The 23214-nt window shown below is 31.7% G+C and overlaps 1 protein-coding gene across 1 annotated transcript in view; it reads left to right on the top strand.

The window, feature by feature from the left end:
* Positions 1 to 781: 781 nt before the first annotated feature.
* The window catches only part of LOC123699128 (synaptic vesicle glycoprotein 2B-like), a 29949-nt gene continuing 7516 nt past the window's right edge, over positions 782 to 23214 (top strand). Inside the window, exons 1-5 of the mRNA XM_045646005.1 lie at positions 782 to 912; positions 11450 to 11677; positions 12058 to 12220; positions 15354 to 15535; positions 18810 to 18994. Coding sequence (XP_045501961.1) covers positions 876 to 912; positions 11450 to 11677; positions 12058 to 12220; positions 15354 to 15535; positions 18810 to 18994 — 795 coding nt within the window. The 5' untranslated portion in view covers positions 782 to 875. The remainder of the gene's footprint in view (positions 913 to 11449; positions 11678 to 12057; positions 12221 to 15353; positions 15536 to 18809; positions 18995 to 23214) is intronic.

The following is a 23214-nucleotide window of genomic DNA, read 5'->3' as shown; positions in this document are numbered from 1 at the left end:
CCTTTGTATGCTTAAATCTTTAAAACTACGCAACGGATTTTGATGCGGTTTTTTAATAGATAGAGTGATTCAAGAGGAGGTTTTTAGTATATAATTTATTAGGTTTTAGACAAAGCGGGCGAAGCCGCGGGCGGTAAGCTAGTATTCATATAAAATCTTGGTTTTTGTTTGATTTCATGTGAGTAAAGTCTCGTAATTATTGTTAATATTTCTGAAATAATAAATTAGATTTATGAAAACCTAAAGCTAATTTCAATGTATGTATCTAATTTAAAGCTGAGCTTTCTTTTAGTAACATGGATAATTTTTACGTAGCTTTTCATACTTTCCTATTATGTAGGCATGAGTATAAATCAGATAGTACATAGGTATTTGAACAAATCTTGAGGTAAAAACATTAGCTTTAATAATAAACTTGCGTTTTGGTGGTCTTTTAGGAGGCCTGTGTGCTTACAGTAGGAACAATATAATATATTATCAATTATGGGCTGATGGTAATGTAATATTATAGAGACAATTTCATAATTACTTTTACGTCACGTATCTCTTTACACCTTTGAAATCAAACATCAGTATTCGCTATAATATTATTTGCGCTAAATAAATATCAATGTTTTGTTTCATAAGCTGGAACGACCAGAATAACAAGACCCATCCAAACATTACATTGAACGACGTCTCAAAAGAAAAAGTCGATTTTGCGGGTCAACCTATATTGGACGACGCTATCAAGGCTACAAGCCAAGATAATAATTAGTTTATATAAAATTGTAATTAACAGTCCAGCGGTGTATTGCACGAAGTAATTAGCGAGAGAAATATGGGAAATAATTGTTTTAATTTTTATTACAAGTTGTTGAAAATTTGAAGAAAACATGAGTGAAGTTGATTTGCCATCCTTAGCCGAGAGTGGTGAGTACAATTCATTTGTATTACATGATATTGGTTCTTATAACAAGAGAATTAAAGTCCATGTTTGCATACGCGTAAACAAAAGTGCATATTATTGGTATATCACAAGAAGCGTATATCATTGACATAGTGATTTAATAATATAAATAAGCCATTTTGTGATGATGATGATTCACGATGATTGCCAGTGCCATTTCTACAACACAATTATGACTTATGCTTTGCAATATATAAATGAATACGAAAAATTGTAATAATATGAAAATTATATGGTTACTAGCTTTCCGCCCGCGGCTTCGCCCGCGTTTTCAAAGGAAAACCCGCATAGTTCCCGTTCCCGTGGGATTTCCGGGATAAAAACCTAGGTATGCTATGTGTTAATCCAAGTTACCCTTTATTTATGTGTGCTAAATTTCATTGTAATCGGTTTAGTAGTATTTGCGTGAAAGAGTAACAAACACATACACACACACACATCCTCACAAACATTCGCATTTATAATATTTATTTCCTAAATATAATAAAATCCTATGTCTTTTAATTTTAACTGTTAGGACAAGATCTTTGTCATGGCTTAAAGCATTTTTTCAAGTACAAAATATATTATGTTTTTTTAAGAAAATTTGCTACACAATATTTTATCAAGATTTTATCCTTATTTTGCTCCGGAAAGACTAACACAATTACATTTTAATTTAAACAAAAGAACTTAAAAGGAGAGAACAAAGGGTATTCGACAAGTGACATTTTCGGTAACCGCTTGTGAAATACAGTCAAGATAAAACAAATTCTCAATTTATTCGGTTTAATGGAAAAAAAATAGGAAAGATTTTTTATAAACGAGCTTTTCATTCACAAATTCAGAAAATAACGAGTGTATTAAATCAACGAAAAATATTATTACCTAATACGATACATAATATCGTAACATTATAAATCTTTTAAAATAGCAATTTACAAGCTTTTTAAAATTACAATTAAATTTACTATTAGTTATTTTAATGGAGATTACAAAACAGTAAATTATTTATCTCCGTAAAGGTTCGACTTTCCTAGACCACCTACATTCCGAAAAAACCTTCCTTCTTAGGCCACATCTCAGCTTACCATCAGGCGAGATCGTGGCCAAGCGCTACCCTATTATTCAATAAAAATTAAAAAAAATAATAGATTATCCAATAGTTCTCATGATTTCAAACAAGATAGGAGATGCAGGTACATTCTGTAATCTTTCATATAAGCTTGTTTCATATATCATTTGAGTTTATTTTTAAGTCCTGGAGTATTCCACTGAACTGAAACATAGGTACATTCTATGATATATAAAAGAGATACGTTACCCGCTCTCTATTTTGGCAAGAAAAAACTCAGCTAAGTGCCCGAGTTTCACTTAGTCACGCACCATTCAGCGTCGTGGCTGGACGTTCTTTTTGTATTTTAATCGGCAGTTGTTATTACGAAGTACTTGAGTGAGACATGTATTATGTCTCGTGCGTGAGAGTGAAAGAGAGAACAACTGTATTGGTGATAATGCGTTAGTAAGTAGGTATGTATTAATTACGCTGTTTTTAGTGCAATGATGTTGGCGTATGCCGCGTCTACTAGTATAATAGGTCATTGGGTACATTGGACAAATCGTTATTGTAATATGGAAACACTAAGCTGTTTATAACGATATGTAGAAGGAACAATCTAAAATACGTCGAGGAAAGCCAGAATATCTCTAAATAGAATAAAGTCGCCATCCGCCGTATGTGTATATAATTAAGTATGCTTAGATCTTCAAAATTACACAACAGATTTAGATTTTTTTTTTTTTTGTAAATAGATATATGATACAGATACTGGAGGTAGGTTTTAGTATATAATTTATTAGGTTTTAGACAAAGCAGGCGCAGACGCGGAAAGCTTGTATGTTAATAAATAGGCAATAGATGCTTATTATTGTTTTAAAAGGTTATGATTGATATTATTTTAATTAGACTTAAAAAGGTGTTTTGAAAGTCTTAAAATGTGGATTTAATTGAAAAAGTTTAGTATAAATAGACGATACTATTTTTAGCATTTATCATTTGCCTTGTACAAAAATAAACATGAAAATTTTAGTAAAAATAGTTCGTATTTTAAAACTGTGTTTAAAACGTTTGGAAATCTAAATTGCATTGTTTAACATCGAAATAAATCATAAAGCTATTTCCGACCTTTATTTTTGCAGCAAATATTAAATAGTAGTGCGAATTGAATAAATTGAATTGCGTTCAACCGTTTTGCTCATATTTGCTTTCAATTATTTTTCACTAAATTTTGTGTATTACTTTTTATTAGTTGTGTTTTATCGTGCTATCAAAATAATGACTCGAACTAGTCAAATAAATACAGAAATAATTACAAAGCTTGTTACACATACATATTTTAAAAATAAACATGTAGTTCAATTGGTTCTCGAATAAATGGAAATAGTTATTAAGAAATATTACAATATTTAACCGAAAAAAGAGAGGAAATTTCGACAAAGATTCTTATTGTTTTGTGTGGCAGAAATTTTTAACAAAAATTTTATTGACTACAAATTAAAAACGAAATATAATTGTTTACGTTCATATCCAAATAATAATCTACTCTATAATATTATAAAGAGGAAAACTTTGTTTGTTTGTTTGTTTGATTGTAATGAATAGGCTCATAAACTACTGGACCGATTTTGATGAAATTTGGCACAGACAATTTTTAGACCCTGAGAAAGAACATAGGCTTCCTTTTATTGCGAAATATGTGTCGTGGTCATATCGTAGATTTGATCATTTCATGATATGAGTGGCCATTTCACGAAATGGTCGCATATCGTGAAATGGCCAACATAGTTTGATCAGATCGTTAAATCGTCAACGTTTCACGATTTGGTCATCCAGATTTGGCCAGATCGTATAAAATATAAAGAGTCCATAAAATATTAAAAAATTTCAGGATAACTATATTCTAAAAACTTGTTTAATGTCATTTAAGTTAGTGCCGCGGCAGCGGCCGGCGAATGCCAGAAGCGAATCGTTTTTGCAATAGAAAACAGTTAGGTTAGGTTAGGTTAGACTTTGATAAACAACGCACGAGCCGAGCGAGCAAAGCGAGCGTGCCGCGGCAGCGGCCGGCGAGTGCCAGAAGCGGATCGCTTTTTAAAAAACAAACAATTATAATAATATAGTAGTAGTTTCTTAAATTATTTTATTTAAGTCGCATTTTTTCTTAAATACATATAAGATATCCAAATTTTCCATAGTACTCGTACCTCTTCGTCGTAAATTCTTTGCTATGACTTTCTTCATAATATTGTTATTAAACGAATTATGAAGTTTTTAACTGCGAATAATTTAATTTTCGCCAGCGGCCGCCATCTTATCACATAAACACAGAGCTTGCAGCGCCTCTACCAACGATTAATGTAACTATTTTACGATATGATCAAATAATTTTGATCATTTCATGAAAAAACCGTGCGTTAATTGGCCATATCGTGAAACGATTTCTTATCATTGATCTGCCCAAACCACATCATGATGTGGCCAAACTAAATTGGCCATTTCACGATATGCGACCATTTCGTGAAATGGCCACTCATATCATGAAATGATCAAATCTACGATATGACCACGACATATGTACCACGGGCGAAGCCGGGGCGGACCGCTAGTATTATTATAAAACCAGTTATGACTTGTGATGAAAGTCCGTCTCCAAACCACTACCATCCAGTGTAAATTAGTTATTTTTGTTCTGATGAAACAAAAACAAATAATACAATCAAAATGGGAACACAATTTAAGCTACCTTTTATCATATTAAATAAATAATACAATTTCATCTAACTCCATCAATTAGTTCCAAATTGTATTCTCTATGAGATAATTTAAATTGTAAATTGGCTCATTCATAAGTGTTTCAATAAGACCGCTGAATATATTTGAATAATTGGCTAACGTGAGTTATTTTAGAATATTATACCTACGTACGAAATTAATAATTGTAGGTACGTCTTTTGATAGCTCTGCTAATGTTAATTGTTAATTTCATCTTATCACTACACAGTATAAAACAAAGTCATTTTCTCTGTCCCTATGTCCCTATGTATGCTTAAATCTTTAAAACTACGCAACGCAACTAGATAGCACTCTAATTCATTCAAGCGGAAGGTTTTAGTATAAGTGCTGATTTACACAGGGTCAGTAACTGACTACAAATTCGAGGCAAATCAGTGCTGACCCGAAAAAAAACCCTGTGTAAACAGATTTGGAGTCAGTATAACAGAGGCTTGAAGTCTATGTAAACAGTTAACGGCGCCGAAATTCGGCGCCGCGACTGACTTGTCTACTGACCCTGTGTTAATTAGCTCTAATATTATAATTTATTATGTTTTAGACAAAGCGGGCGAAGCCGCGGGTGGAAAGCTAGTCATTAAATAAAATAAAATAATGTAAATAAACTTAAGTCAGACGGGCCAATAATATATCTGATGTTTATCAGATTTAACTGTAAAAATAATATAATTGCTTATAAAACTTTCAGGCAAACCGTTTCACTGGCCATATAATATATCAAATACTTCTTATTGTTACAAATTCTCAAAAAAAAAATAGTAGGTATGTAGAATTTATTCCTTCGTTACATTTAAGGGAATTAAACTCACCATCAAATTGATTCAATATTATTTACCTGATACTAAACGATCCCAAATATTAGAAATATGGATTAGAAAAGTACCTATTGCTTAGACAAAAGACCATAAAACAATTTCCTCATAACAATACTAACGATAGATCGTTACAGAAAAAGAAACAGTTTTTAATTTGCAAACAGCTTAACTACCAGTTAAATAATCTCCAAAAAGCACGCTTTCACCAAATTAAAAATAACTGGCACATCTCATTGCTATGCATAAGCAAGGCATAAGCTACGTTTAAATAATTTTAAAAATCCTTTATTTCAAGTGTTTATTTACCCAGTCTAATTGTGTCCTGGAATCAGCATGCGGTCACTCGTCTCTAAATAAATCCCGAAGCGTGCAACAGAGAGAAACTCCTCTTTTTTTGTACAGCAAAAAACTCCGGGTAGCTATTCCACGGCTCTCAAAATCCGTTTTTTCGTTGTGAAAATAATCGTCGATAGCTCTGAACGAGAATTGCTTAGAGCCGAGCGTTCTTTATTTGGCAATTGTGTGGAAAAACCCGTTATCGCAGTGTAAACTAAGTTTTATAGATTTAGTGGATGGGAAAAATTGTGGTCCGTGGAATCGGCCTTCGAGTGCGTTTTTGTCCAGATTTTTATATGGAGTAAGTTTATTGGAGGAATTTTCGGCTGGATTGGTCGTATGTGAAATTTAATTGGGTGTGTTATGTAGGTTTGAGTTGGTGAAATTTTCGTTTAAACATGTAGAGGTTAATAGATTTGCACCAAAGCAATAGCTGAAAATTTTAATACGTTTCCATTCGTAAAATAAGTGGTTATACTGAATAACATCATATTATTATGGTGATAATCAAGAGAGTAAAAATCTTATAATGCCTGTAAACTGAAAGAATTATTTAGTCGTAAAAATAAAAATTGTTATTTTAAACTAGGTCGAATCGTGGGTCACCGTATGCTATTTATTTCCATCCCATGCACAACTCTACAACATTTTGGTCTTTGTCATTAAAATATAATTTAAAAAAGACGGGTTGCACTCCGGGAGTGCCGGCAGAAGTGAAAACTTGATTATTAACTGTGTTATTAACGTTGAGCATGTTTGTTATCCATCCGTCTTACGCTTTTTCGATCAGGTCACGTGTCCTGACGCGAGTTTAAGATTTTATACCCAACGCCGCTAAAGAAGTTTTCACTTCAATAAATACAAGACCATATTATGTAATTATACAGTCTATAATTGTATATACTAAATAGTATACATAGTATAGTGTAGTACTACTTATAAAAAGTATACAAATAACACATGTGTTTGCCATCTCTGCACTAATTTTAGATACAGCCTTTTCAACGCATATAATGAAACATCACAACACGAGCGAGGTTTCCTTTTTCAGGACTGCATTGTCATACAATGCTAATAGTTATGTTTATTTTTTCTTTTTAGATTATTTTCTATGGTGAGTTTTAATAATTATACAGTCAGTTATGATTGTAATAAAAAAAATAAACTAGTATAATGGTCGCGACATAAATCAATTCAATTAAGGGCCGATTTTTCAATGCCCAGATAAACAGTCTAATAACTTCCCCTTGAATAGATTTATTCAATTGCTTATCTAAATCATAACGGCTCGCCTATTTTTCAATCGTGATTTATTTGATGAATAACTATCTGACCAAATATTTCCATATTGGTAGCTCTGCTCTTGGAGTGGCGAAACAAACATATTAAATTAGTCAGGTTAGAGCGGGATAGAGTCAACTTGCAATATGTCAACAACCGTCATTATGACTCACGTCAGGAGTGCATTTTAAGTTTATCTTGTGTTCTATGATTGTTGATTATTGTTTTGATTCGAGTAAAGAGTTTTGATTAAATTTGTGTTAAAATTTATATATTTTACGATGGAAACGACATAAAGGCAGCGTCCGGCAAATTTTCAATGGCATGATCATCAGTAGGAACTATCAAAAACATCAATTTCAATATGATTTTAATTGATAATTATTTTATAGAAAGAGGCTTTATTGTAAAAATTCTACGCTCTATGTTATTACTTATTACATACGAAAATATCCCAAATTTGACGCGTCAGTTGTCAACTCAAACGTCTAATCGTCGAATAGCACGCTATCTGGCCGTTGGAGCAGCAGATAGATTTATTCCTCAAATAACGTAGTTATTCGATAGATAAGTCCTATTCGTCTATTGAAAAATTGAATATTTTGTTAACTGAAGAATAAAGTCTATCTAGCTGTTTATCTGGGCATTGAAAAATCGGCCCTAAAAGTTGCACTACATATTAATTTAAAATTAGAATACTACTATATTGGTCGAAAATGCAGTTCCATGTTGTCAGTTCGAATGTTAATCTATACTTATATATCTGGAGAGTTTGTTTGTTTGGACGCATTAATCTCAGGAACTGCTGGACTGATTTGAAAAATTATTTTGGTGTCAGATAGCCCATTTAACGAGGAAGGAGAAAAACCACTCGGGTGAAACCGCGGGGCACAGCTATTAAGTAATAATATAATAAAGCCACGCTTTAAACTTCTCTTGTATTTACTATACTCACCACAGATATTCACCTTTGTACTAAAATACAAAAACATATTATAGTACACAATTCTATAAACATATCTATACATACATAACTATTATACAATATTTAAACATACGAAAGAGGTGTGATTATATTTGTGTTTGATATAAGATTAAATTATATACAACACAGGTAGCGAGAGAATATTTGCTGAAGATATTAGTATGGTATATTCCTTGTCTTTTTAAGGAAAACTGATATAAGTTATACCGCAGAATACATTAACTTTGTATTGTAACTTTTTGATGGAAATGCATTTTAGACTTTATATTCTAAAAAATAAAATACTTAGTTTTTTTTTAGTTTTTTTTTTTCACTTTAGTAGTGCCATTTGTTCTATCTTTTGATGTTAAATTGAGAGTAAAATTTGAAGGTCGCGTCATAGCAATACCAATACGTCATGAAGTAAGGCGACGATTTTTGTATCTAATATGCCAAGATGTTTCACTTCTGTCACGTGTGCTCAGCACATCTTTTTTAACAACCGCATTAAAATAAAATTTAAACGATTTAGGTATTTTGAAAAATCTTTTTAAAAAGTTCACTTGAAGAAGCAATATTTTTTTCTTATAAAACGCAGTAGATGTTTCTTATTCCTTTATGGATGATTATAATAATTTCTCTTATAAGAAGTGGGGGAGAAGAAATTCTAAAGACTGCATATTCAATGAAAAATAACTATTTTCATTTCAATGAATAATTGCGTGTTTTTTAATCGAGAATAATATTATAGTTTATGAATAAAACGTCCTATCCTACTAATATTATAAAAGTTTGTGAGGATGTGTGCGTGTCACGTGTGTGTTTGTTAGGTACTCTTTCACGCAAATTCTACTGAACCGATTACAAGCTAATTTAGCACAGATAGAGAGTAGCTTGGATTAACACAAAGGATAGGTTTTATCTCGGAAATCCCACGGGAACGGGAACTATGCGGAATTTTTTTTGCAAACGCGGGCGAAGCCGCGGGCGGAATCCTAGTACTTGTCTATTTATAACATTGATATTACGAGTCATTATATGATATTTATTTGTATGATAGGGTTAAAAATATAAACGTAAGTAGACCTTGAGAGGAAAATAAATTATTGACATCTACCGTCCAAATATTAAACGTAAATTTTATTGTATTTATTTATTCAATCTATTTATATAATATTTTGTAAATATTTTCTTTACAACTCGACGTATAAAAAGAAAAACAAATCTCACATAATCATGATAAAAATATGTTTCGATAACTGCTGATAAAGAATATTTCAGTGTCTATATAAATATTTAAATTAAACGCGTAATTATGGAAACATGATTAAAATAGATTTGCTACAATTTACCATATTTGTTTGAATATACGTAACATCTGTATTTGTTTAGATGTGATGTGATTTATACCGTTATACGCAGTGCGGTTGTTTGCAAACAAACTGACGTTCAGATCCATTATTTAATTAAAACATTATGAAAATAGTTAACCCCAATCAATAAAAAAATTAAGGAAAATTTTTCAAAATTACCGTCAAGAATTTACCATCAATTTCACTAAATACCTACCCTCAAAAATGACCCTTAAATTTATAGCAAAACATAAAAATATAAGAGGTCAACGTAAATTAAAATAAAATACGAGAGGTCAAAATAAATTGGACGGCCGTGGTGCATCTCAAGGACACTCGAGTCAAGACGTCTGCAAACATGTCCGTATATGCAAATTTAATGCCGTCCGGTCATGAACCCTGTTGGATTATATTGTATATCATTTTTATAGGGATGCCGGCAAAATGGCAGCTTTCTCATTTGGCTGTGCATGGAGACATTGTTATGCTTGGCGTTTTTGGAGAATTTGAAATAACTATATTTGTAATTGTAATAAGACGTATTGTAAAATATAAATATGGTAAGATCATAACAATATTGTAAATAGTGTCTCTAAACTCTTATTATTTTCTGTATCGAAGGTAACAAGTTTCGATATAAAATGTATTTTGACGGGCGTGAAAAAGAAATTATGAATATATTAATAAACGAGTATGAGATTTAATATTTACTTAGACGATATAAGAAAATAATGATAAATGATACAAATATAAAGAGCATCTTTATTCTCAAAAGCGATCATTCCTCTGTCACTAATACTAATGCGCATATCAACTACCATAACTAATACATGCTTATGATAGGTACTTAGAAGGCACATTAAATGGAGAATCATGCTAATGCGATGCTGCTAATTAATTCTATGGCTCGATTGGTCTGAATAATGACGTATCAGCGTTCTCACAAACCATTCTCTATACAAACAATGTAAAGTTGGAGTACCATCTCACTCGATAAAATCAACTAATCGAACCATCTCGACACACTCCGGCACAAACACGGAAGTTTTTGACATACATACCTCTGTCTGTTTACTTAATTGATCGAACCGTTCCACAAATTAACGGATAGGCCCTACTATCACAATAGATGATCGATCCAGACATCACAAAAGATAGCATGAATACTTTCTGAGTGCTCTTAGAAAGTGGCATAGCATCGAGAGTATGATAACCTAGTTTCCAAGATTTATTGTAAGTTAGTTGTATGGAACCAACTGGGTTATTGCTTTTTCGTGTGTTTTGCCAATATGTTCCAGTTTTAGTGCTGCAGTGGTGTAAACTGAATTGAGTAGTTTTACGTATTGATTTTCTTAGGTGTATTCTTACCAGGCTTCTTCCCATGTGCTGAATAGTTCATACATAGCTACATGCATTTCATTCTGTAATATGATTTTATATTTAAACTATATTGTATTTTCGGGAACTAAAGACAGATTAAATTTAACGTTAGGATACAGTAGCCGTTTCCGTAATTTCATTAATGGCACAGATCGTCCACTAGGTAATGACCATTTAACGGGAAAAGTTTAACGTCAAACATAATTTTGAAGTGGGATAAGCATTAATGGATTTGACGAAATGGCCGGGTTTCTACTTCAGCTGTGTAATTTTATACATCCTTGCCTTCACGAGTGCTCTTGAGAATGTCTAGCAATATTCATATATAGTCAGTAAAATTGTAAAGTTTATGAAATTTTGCCATTGTTGCTCGAACGGTGATGGAAAACATCGTGAGGAAACCAACATGTCGAAGAATCAAAAGTTCGACGACATGTGTCATCCGCCAACCCGCACATGGCCAACGTGGTGGATTATGGCCTGAACCCTTAAGAGAGCAATGGGAACATATTATATAGGCTGATGATGATGATGATTTTACAGGTCGGAATGCTAGTGAGAAGAATAAGTCAGCGGCGCAGGAAGTGGACCTTGCTCTCAAAGAGTGCGGGTTCGGTCTCTTCCACTTACGGCTGATCTTAGCTGCATTCTTCGGTCTTGTTTCTGGAATCGTCTTGGGCAACAGCACACCGTATGTGCTGTCGGAAGCAGAATGCGATTTGAACATGAATCTTCTGCAGAAGGGCATTCTGAATGCTATGCCTTTTACGGGTGAGTTATTGAGGTTTTTGTCTGCGTAGTATTTCATGTAGAAGCAATAGAATTTAATCAGTATAACGATTTTTCATGGTAGGCTTTTTCTTCTTTATACAAACATCACTGCAGCCTGTACAGAAGGAATAATATGGATTTTTATTTGACCTGATATTTTTATATGCTACGCATAGTATTGCCACAGATTAAATACTAGGTATTGCCTTTTATGCCACAAAGAGGCAATTTATGAAATAATTAATTAGTCCTTGATTTTGAGGTTTAACACTATTCATTATTTTAACTAATATAATATATTTACCTATAATAACATACCTACTGTATACACTTTGTCTAAGTTAACTATGTGTGGTGTGTTAATCGGCATAATGTTTCAGGTATGCTAACCTCCTGCGTTGTAGCTGGCTTCCTAACAGATAACTTGGGCAGAAAAATATTTCTAATCATCGGCTACGGTGGTACATTCATCTTCACGATTGTTTCGGGCCTCAGTCAAACATACAATATTTTGATCGTTGCGAAGTTACTTGAGGGAGCATTGTGAGTATTATGTTATTATTATTATAAAAAAAATCCTAGATGTTTTAAGCATTTGGGATTTTGTCGTTAGGTTTATCAAAGAAAATGTAAGAATATTATGGAATGAAATGCGCCAATTAAAAAAAACCATGATTTTATATCACTAGTAAAAATTCTACCAACACGTCGAAGTTATTTTAAAGATCTATTTTAATTCAATCTATACTTTTATTTAAATCAACATTTATAATTCGAAACACCGAAACCATTCTATAATGTCATATGCAAATATGATGCCATATTTGCACTTAATACTATAAGTGATGAATTTAATTCGTATTTAAAAAAACATTCAACATTTATTTAAGCTCTTCATTCGTTTTGCAATTCATAATATTTATTTTAACATCGCATAATATTTCAAATGGTTATTTAAAATGAAATGCTATCTATTTAAGTAGTACGTACGTAAGAACACAATATACCTATATTAAATACATTTGATATTTATGAATAAATATAACGGTATTCGTGTTTTCATGTATGTAAAATGTATACTTCTCATGCGTCAGAAAACATAAGTGTTAAACGCGATTTAAGTGGTTAGTATTCAGGAAACAAACATAATTTAATTTTATCTAAATAATATAATAATTCCATAAACATTTATATTTACATTTCTATAAGCCTTTGGTGTAAAATAGTATATTACACGAACCAATACCTATATAATTAATCGTGCCTTTACGGGTAAAACCAAGAATCGAATACTGAAGTGAAGAGTTATATATTATACAATACAAAAATTTTATTCAAATAAAATATATTCTAGGAATTTAATCGCCTTTTATATAGTGTACAGCTACAATTCAATTTTAAATTAAAAAAAAAAAAAATATTTTACAGAATATCAGGCTACCTTATACTAGAAAAGAATTTAATTAAATACATTATTTACATATTTTTGGTACTATAATAAACTTCATTAACCACTATGAAAACCAAATTTTAATGCGTATCCGTATTATAAAGGAGAATGGCAAACTCCCATAGGACTCTGGGCCTGATCGTTACAGTGATGATTTATGGGTGATTAAATAGATAAAAATATACAGACTCTATGAATATAATAATTATAGATCTTTTCTATGGGATAGCAGAGATATTGGGATATTGATTAAGATCAATTTTGAATATAACATTACTAAGGCCCTTCTGCCATTAGGTACGATACTTCTAGAATACGATACTCGCGTAAAATACTACCTACTTAGATATTTGCTGGCTACCCGATGCTCGCATATTATGCGACTGAAAAATGACTAAATTCATCATTATTGTGCCTCGTTTTTGTGGACCGACGTTATAATAATAATAATTCATTTATTTATTGCAACAACAGTTACGTCGTTATGTCGAGCAATCAGCAATTCCAGTTGCGAAGAAGCTCTTGCAGTTTTTCTTTTTTATAGAAATATAAGACGCCAACGTAAGAGTAAGAAGTACTGGATTCATCCATATATTGAAAGAAACATAAATTGTAGAGTTTTTGTAGCTGAACGAGAACTACAACATGATGATTAGATATTTTTATCTTTCTAACGAAGAGATACGCGCGAGAGTCGAGACGCGATGCAAAAGCGACCGACACGGTGAGTAGTGCTATACTAGTCGCGGACGTGTAGGATACCAGTAGCGTAGTGTGCGAGCCTACATAAAAATGTATGTGAGATACTCCGCGGCGACTAGTCTCCGAGACTTGCAGGATACTTGAATCGCCTATGCGTATCGTAATGGGAGAAGGGCCTAAAACTTCACTCAAATGTCAAACAACAAACATAAACAAATCACTCATCACTGACACAATTATGATTAATAATTTGACATTTTATTAATGGCCAGCTACCTAAATAAAAATGTTATAATTATATTGATTAAGTAAAACATGTTTTTATTTTATAGAATGATCTAAATAAATTAAGATATGTGTTAAAAATAAGTTAAGTTTTGCTTCTGATTTATAAAGCATTTGAATTCAATAAAATTAAAAATAAAATATAGGCATTCATTCGTATTAATTGATATATTCGACTTTTTTACTCCTGACAACACTGACTATCTCTGCTTGATAAGACCGGTAGTCATAGAAACCTAAATAACAATGCCGGTAGTGAACACATTATCTTTTTTTTCAAAGATTTGTTTTCCTATAGAATCAGAAGTAAATATTTTACCAAGAATTACTAAAAATAACATAATGAATTTTAAATATATTATGATTTCTGTAACAGTTAGGCCCAGTTTCGCCATTCTCCTTTACACTGAAAAATAATTCAACATATGCTTTACAGATTTACTGGTATTTTGACATCCGGAATGTTTTTGCATAATTAATTTTCCGTTAATGTTAAACCTCATGAACAAGTGCATAATATTTTAACTACTATATTTTAATCTGTGGTTACATTTTAAACCATTTGCATTGTTTAACTGTTACCAGGTTTTCGTTATTATTAATTGCCAAAATGTATTTTACATAATATTTATTAACAAAGAGAAATATATTATTACATTGATATAAATAATTATGGAACTAATTAAATTGACCGACCCGCGAAGGCGCAATAAAAAAATACATTTTAATTATATCTAACTTAATTAACTACGTCCCTACGGTTCAATGTTGGAACTAAGAGTGTCCATCGTCTTCGGCGGGGCAGCGTCGCGGTGGTGGTGATTGCCGTAATACTTTCTGGAATCGCAGGTGTGCAAGATGTCACAAGTCCTTACTGGGTGGCCTTTATGCATTTTCTTATAATAATTATGCGTATTATATGTACTTAACAAACTCATTAACAATGTTATTAACAATCTATTACACATATAGAAATTAAGAAATTGTTTGGTAGATAAACATTGCATTTGAAAGAAAAATAGGCAATTAACTACAATTTATACCAGCCGTCTCTTTTTGCTCACGATATGATAGTTCAATCATGTCATCTTACTTTGCCATCTTAATCATGTGTGCTTGACCATTTTTGAAGATCAAACGTTTTCTTGGTAACCTATCTTTACCTACCTACACTATCTACACCTTTTTGTTGATAACATTATTGGTAGAGTTTTTTTTTAATTTGAACTATTTTTACAGTTTTGCAACAGCCTACAGCCCAGTTCTGGCCTTGACGTCTGAGTTCTGCCACGATGGTGTAAGAGACAGGCTGATGATGGTTGCTAATTCGTTCTTCCCGATCGGCCAGATCCTAGTTGGGCTCCAGTCGTGGGGCATCTTGATGCAAAACTGGAACGTCTCGCTTTTCAATGGATTTATTGGTAAGTATGTACATAAATTTTAAGATAGTGGTGATTGAAAATCCTTTCTAATTTGATATCGTGAAAGTGTGTTTAATTGTTTCTTTGTTGGCTTCTTTTACGTCGCCACGGAGCGATTTTAAGGTATGATTATTATGTCTGAAGATATATAGTCAGGAGGCTACCAATTAAAACCGTACCGCGCACAAAGCTGCTAAACCATTAAAAAATCGATATAAATAAGAAGAATAAACGTGTAATTAAGATAATTTCAAAAGCATTGATATGATCCTCACCTATTCATAGATTAGAATTCAATATTATGTAAATTTTTAACTGTGCTCCGCGGTTTTACCCGATAAATGGGGTATCTAACACCAAAAGAATTTTTCAAATCGGACTAGTAGATAGACTCGTTCAAACAAACAGACAAACTCTTCAGCTTTATGATATTAGTATAGATGGGTGTGTGGTTAGAACAGGCTTGGAACTTCCCTGATAAGTTAAAAATGACCTGTGGTGTGGAAGTTTATATTACAATATCTATCCACACAAGAAACAAAATTACATGATAACCCAAATCCTCCAATACACACCAGATGCGGTTTCTTTTTTCTGCCAAAACTTATCCAATAAGCGCAGTGTTACAATCACTTCGATTTCGTTGGTTTTGTAAAAAAAACTCTTCAATCCATTCTCGTGTCGGAATTTTCCCTGTATATTTTTCCATCGGGTTTTGCTTACAGTTCTTTGGTAGACATTTTTTGTCTTTTGCCAATCACTTGTTTTTTGGTTAGCGGCAAATATTTAAATACTACAAAATAATACTTATTATGGAGGTTATGGCCACTTAATATCAAGAAGCTCACCTTTTGCTAGCTCTGCAATAAACGTTTAATTTTTTTAATAATTTCTCTTTAATTAAAATATTAATGAAGAAACATGAACTGCATTATCAATAATAGAACAAACATTCAAATTCGACTTTTTAATATAAATGTAGAAAGACAGTTCTGAAGATCTGAGTTCTTGTATCAAGGAGTATTATAACTTGACAATTTTATAAGTCACTGCCAAGGCCCAAGACCATCCATATGTTTGCAAACGAGCTCGATTTACATTATTTGAAGCGTCTGGTTGAATAGTGTTAAGAATAAATCACTGTTATATTTTGTAAACAAAATTAACTTTATAATTCGATCAGATATTGTTACTTCTTCTCAATTTATTAAGCTCTCAATTAAATATAATTTGCATGAAAATTAGCAATATAATGTTTGAGGAATGTTTGTAATAGACTTAACATAATTTTCGTGCTATTGTTTTGACGATAAATTTGAGGAGATAAATTCAAGTTTAAAAGCTATTTCATCGTACCAGACTATCAGGTATACGAATAAATATCAATATATCATTATCATTAACAAATAATTAATTACCAAAGAAGCATTTGATCATTTTATAAATATATTCTAGCTGTGCCCCGCGTTTTACCCGCATTGCTTCGCTCCTATTGGTTTTAGCGTGTTGATAGATAGGTATAGATAGAATCTTCCTCAATAAATAGGCTATCTAACACTGAAATATTTCTTCAAAATGGACCAAGTAGTTCCTAAGATTTCGCATTCAAGTAAACACTCTTCAGCTTTATGAGTGTAGATTAAGCTTTAGATGGGTTTTATAGGTCTACCAGAATCTGATGGCATATTTATATTTAAGAAATAAAAGATTTTCATGTGGCAACTTATTTGACAACTATCAAATTGGTTGTCAAATTATTTGTCTTTTTTGCAGTTGATGAATAATTTTTAGGATTTTGTCTAAAAAATCTTCGAAAATGTTGAAAAAGCCGCTGCGATCACAAGCAAGAGGTGTTGTTTATAATGTGTATAGAAAAACATTTGATGAAGAAGGGTCCAACACATCACAATTTTCAATTTTGAAAATTTAATGGGTAAATTGGACTTACCCATTTTGATACTATAGATTAAAAAGTATTATATGTAGGTAACTATAATATTGTTTGTTGATAAGAATATAATTTTATGAAAACTTATTACAGGAGTTTCCAATACGGCTATTCTTCAAGTCCAAGCTGTCCAAGTCAATTTTATAATGTGTGTATCTCTTAATACTTACGAAAATAAACATTTTTATTTTATTTAATAAAAAATTATGAGCAGTTTTGATCTACATTATCATTATAATATCGATATTTTCACATGGCATACTCGTAATGAATATACAGATATAGGTATATGTAAATAATAATATGTATTACCTGTATAAAAGTAATATGTATAATTGTACCTATATTATACATGTAAGTATATACCTACATAATATTAAGTGGATATCTCATTATTAAGTACAGTATTGTCCACTTATGTAATGTGACTAATGATATTGAGGACAAAATAAAAAATAAGCAGTATCAAGATCATTCAGTCCATTTTCCCTAGGGTTGCACACTCAAAATTTTGATTTCCATAATTGCCATCAGATTCTGGTTTACCTATACCTTGGTTTTTCGTAATACATTCTTATGTATAATCCTCTTAACTTGTTACTAAAATCCGCCTTCATCGTTATGACATGATGCGACTCATATTTCATTCTGTCTGTAAATTACATGACATCTAGACAGCCAGTGGTGCCTAGGGCGTAGTTATCAAATATGGCTGTCACAAACATGTGAAGAATAATTGTACTCATATTTCTTCGTGGTAAGTATTCTAAACGAGTAGCGTAACATACTTAGATATTTGCTGTTGGTTCCATGAATATGATTACGAAATATAGTTTGAAAAATAAAGGTGGTTTGTTTTATTAAAATTATTAGTGCAACACCCAAAACTGTTCTTAGAATTATTAATTATACGTACATTTTTTCTATTCTCGTGTAATATAAACTCAAGCTGTGGCTTGGTAGTAAAGGTCGCAATCGAAATTTTAATTTATCTCTGACCAAAAAAAATATGATTTCAAAGCTAAAAAAGATAGATAGTATATATTAAAATTAAATTTAAAATTTCAATTGATGTGCACGTGTAGTTTACTGCCTACTGGTGTAAATAGTAAACCACAGTTGCATTTTATGAAGGCAAACTACGGAGTTGATGTGCTAGAACCAAAAAATTTTGACGTCAAGTGACATCTACCAATTGCTCGTGGTCAGAATGTATGAAACCCATAGAAATGAGCCTCCAAAATATCGCCTTGAAACACACACGCATTTAAAATATTACAAAAAAATGATAAAATTACATATTTGACATATTTATCATCTTTTCAGTCCTCCACACATGGAACTACTACTTCTTAATACTATCTTTATGGTCGTGTATGGCTTGCATCTCCTACGCTTTACTACCAGAGAGCCCAATGTATTACATCACTCAACATCAGTACGATAAAGCCAGGGAAGTTCTTATTAAGGTTTACAAGGAAAACACGAGGAAACCAGCCGATACATTTAAGGTAAGTTGGCTTAATTGTTTTCGGAATTATTTACTAATGCTCCCTGTTTCAGGGGTGTGATTTGTTTGTTGAGACTAAACATATTGTGTAACTAAATTGTGTAGAGATCAAGCTGTGTTGTTTGGAAGTAATTTGTGAAACTATTGACGCGATTATGTAATTTCTTCTGTGATATACAGCTACGTTTTTCCTAAGTGCCCTTACGCACTAGCGGTTAACCGCGGGGGCGGCTAACCGCGCGGTTAGCCGCTTTCCCATTTTAATATGCAACCGCTTATGATTGTACGCACTAATCATAAAAGCGGTTGCATATTAAAATGGGAAAGCGGCTAACCGCGCGGTTAGCCGCCCCCGCGGTTAACCGCTAGTGCGTAAGGGCACTAAGTTATTGTTAAAATGACGATAAAGACTTTGTTTATTTCTTTGTGACTTTCTTTTCCGATGATGTCCAAGAAGTATACTATTCAAAAATACATTACAAGAAATATATTAGACCAAAACACACATACTGATAGAGTAGGATGAAAAGAAAATTAATAAAAAAGTTCAATCATCAGACACACATTTACCATACTAATAAAAAGCGAGTTCTTCCTTTATTTTGAAGTAAATTGCCGCTTTAGGTGTAACAAAGTGCACTATCTCGCGGTTTCCTCAAACCAAAAAATTGTTGGCCATCATCCAGAATCACCTTGGCGATTACGTAATTGCTGGTCCGGTTAGGGTTGCCAGACGTTTGAAAATTTAGGGATAAATTATTGAGATAATTTCGTTTAGAAATTTCAGGATAATTCGGATAAAATATTTATTTTATCCAGAATAGAAGTGTCTTAAACCTGATACAAAATAGTTTGACATTGAATTAATTAAAAATATAGAAATGGTGACTATTTTGTCTTGAAAACCAAATATGTAGGTACAAAAATTTAATAAGTAGGTAAAAAAAGCATTTTTTGTAACCAATCGATAAAATAAATACAATAACTATATCGATATCAATTTTCAGATACGACTGTCTCTGTTATTTAACATTTATTTAAAGTATTTTCTAATATTATTTCATGTTCTGATAGAAAAATAAAAAAAGCGATCCTCACTCAGACAAAATAAAATATTTTCGTTCATTTATATCCATTTTATAAGACGATATTTTTCGAGTATATAAAAATGTCAAGCTTTTTCATCAAAATATACTTCAGTACTTATACTTACAGAATTTTTATATTTAATTTGGGAACCCTAGGACCAACTAAATCGTGTTTTTATATCCCATTTGGCTAACTTAAGCGATATGAAGTTTACTACGACTATAATTTATAAGTTTTTCATCACTGAAACGTTTAGATTGCTGTTTTTGTGGTTCATGATATTAATTGGCTATTTGAAAGGTAGAAAGTTTTGGTAGTTTGAGCGAATAATCGGTGTGATAGTTGGTTTTATCACGATACTATGAAGATTCTTTATAATAATTATATACGTATGGTTTATGCTGTAAAAATAGAAAAATAAGTTTTGTCAAAATATATGCTTATCAATATGTATTTTGAATTATTGTTCTTACAATATTTTTAATATGATAATTGATTTTCTTCTTAATGTAGAGAACATAACTGCGACACTTAATATGCGTTTTTGCTCCGTATAAATTACGTATTTCAAATTCCAATCTATTTAAAAATACGCTAATTTCTTAACTTACCAAAACTTCGTTAAAAACTTTATCATTCGTCCCATAGCCAAAAAGATTAAAAATCAACCCTCAATCCAAGAAAATTGATAATTTAACCGCGTCCGATTTAATTTCATTAGCTATTCCAAAGAATTTCACTTTGGCGTGGTATAGTGTAATCAAGAAAAAATGTCCGCCTGTCACACCGACACGTAACAGAATTAACGACTTCCAATTTGGTAGGATAATAGCCGGATTTGTTGTGTCTACCGAACACTGTTATCTGTGAGCGATTTGTTTATTTTTTGTTAATGAGCCTATTTCTTGTTTGTGGATTGAACGTGGTTAAGTTAAACGGTTCTTTTAAAGCGGCTGTTCTTTGTATATAATATTATACCTATACTGCCTATACTACCCTGCATAATGAATATACTAGGTGCTAGTACCAGCTGTGCTTATTGATCGCGTAAATAATGTATTATGTAGTCTGTGCTATTCTATAAACATGCAGCTTTCTTATGGTCACTTCATTAAAATAATATTTATTAAAATGGTGCAGGTTTTAATCCTGTTGAGATCCTTAAAAATTGCAGCAGTTAGTCTTCTGTTCTCCGTGAACGTACCTGAAACAAAAAAATAATATTTGTTTCATCATCATTGTGATCATTCCAGCATTTCAGGACTTCCACCGCAGGGACATAGGCTTATTCTATTTATTAATATTTGTTTAATAAATATCAATAAATAGAATATAAAGAAATACAATAGCTTAGCTAGTTAACTGTTTTGCTTATATCTTTCCCTAATTTCATCTAGATTTGATTAGCCGTTTCTATCTGAAAAAGTATATAAACATCCATCCATTAGTTACCTATCACGCTTACAATATAAGCCTTAAGTAGTATTTCCTAATAAAAATTATAAATATAGGTAGGTACATAATATTCAAAATACCAACGACCTTCACTAAAATCAACGATAAATACCGCATGTTCTTTAGATTGTATAAATCTTTTCCATAATCCCATTTCATAATTCACAGACATCGGCAATCACGATTTAGTGCCACGAGGAGACACGCTACGTAAATTATTAAGCCCTTTTTATTGACGATTGACTGTGTAACAGACGGTTTTGGTACATATTTTCGATTATAATGTATGCAAGTCTTGAATGATGTGAAATGGGCTAAATGTATTGGGGTAACCAAAATTACAAAATAAAAAACTACAAATAAACAAACAAAAATAAGATTTATTGCAACCGTATTAATTCACAGAACGATATGTTTGTCTCTTGCTCTACCGCCCGCGACTTCGCCCGCTTTGTATAAAACCTAATAAATTATATACTAAAACCTCCCTCTTGGATCACTGTATCTATTTAAAAAAAACCGCATCAAAATCAGTTGCGTAGTTTTAAAGATTAGGGACAGAGAAAGCGACTTTGTTTTATACTATAATAATAAGTAGTGGATATAATTATTATATCTTTAGATTTTATCTATTTACAAGTACTTATAAAGTGTGAAATGATATATTTATGTCCTACGGAATCATATCTGTATGTATATATAGTATATCTTTCCATATAATTATCATATCAAAGCCTTACTTTTATTTCTGGAGCCAATATTGAGGCATGCCATCTTTTATTCATCGACTATAGTTATAAAACAAACGTTGACAGGCGACGAGAAAATATTATGTTTGGAATACTACAATTACCCCATATTTTATTTCCTTAATGTATGTCATTAATAATATTATTCTCTTTATTCCTTCTTTATATATTTCATAATCAAAATGTATCAGAGACATCATACCTTACCAAAATTAAATTTAAATTGTCAATGTCCTTACCACCATTAATTTATTATAATTAACCAAATTAATTTCCTCAAAACGATCGGCATTTAATTTACGAATCAGAGCCATAAAATCTCATTAATATAATATTATAATGAAGTTATACAAGCGTGGAAGTTACAGTTTTTCGCTTCTGAGATCAACTCGTACCAAGATGTGTTAAAGCAGTATTAATTCCAGTTTGGAAAAAGGAGAGCGCTATATAAGTAGTATAGCGCCATCCCTTTCCCACACTGGCAATGATACTGCTATAAGACATGAGCTTTGTCGGATCATTAAGTACGTTTGGGATACAATCGATATCAGTGTGACCCAATTTTGTTGTAAGGAAATTCGTGATATGATCACATTTCAAATGTAAATTGTGTTATATTACTTGTTTTGCGAAGTAAAGTTTTTAATTAATGTAAATCGCTTATTATGATTACGGTAAACAACTAAAAATTACGAAACCTGAGAAGTTTGATGATTTTAATTATCTAACCATGTAAACAAACACATTTCAGTTAAATAATAAGTTTAATATTTGCTCGATGAAAATTAGACATGATTAGTATAGCGTGTAGTATCAACAAAGCGATATATGTATTTGTACAAAGATAATATATAAGAACACTAGCTTTCCGCCCGCGGAAAGATTATTTTTATTTTAAAAAAAAAACCCGCACAGTTCCCGTTCCCGT

Source organism: Colias croceus, chromosome 17 (assembly GCF_905220415.1).
Source record: "Colias croceus chromosome 17, ilColCroc2.1".
In the NCBI taxonomy this organism is placed as follows: Eukaryota; Metazoa; Arthropoda; class Insecta; order Lepidoptera; family Pieridae; genus Colias; species Colias croceus.
The sequence above is the reverse complement of the archived record's forward strand: the minus strand, read 5'-3'. Positions and strand labels throughout refer to the sequence as shown.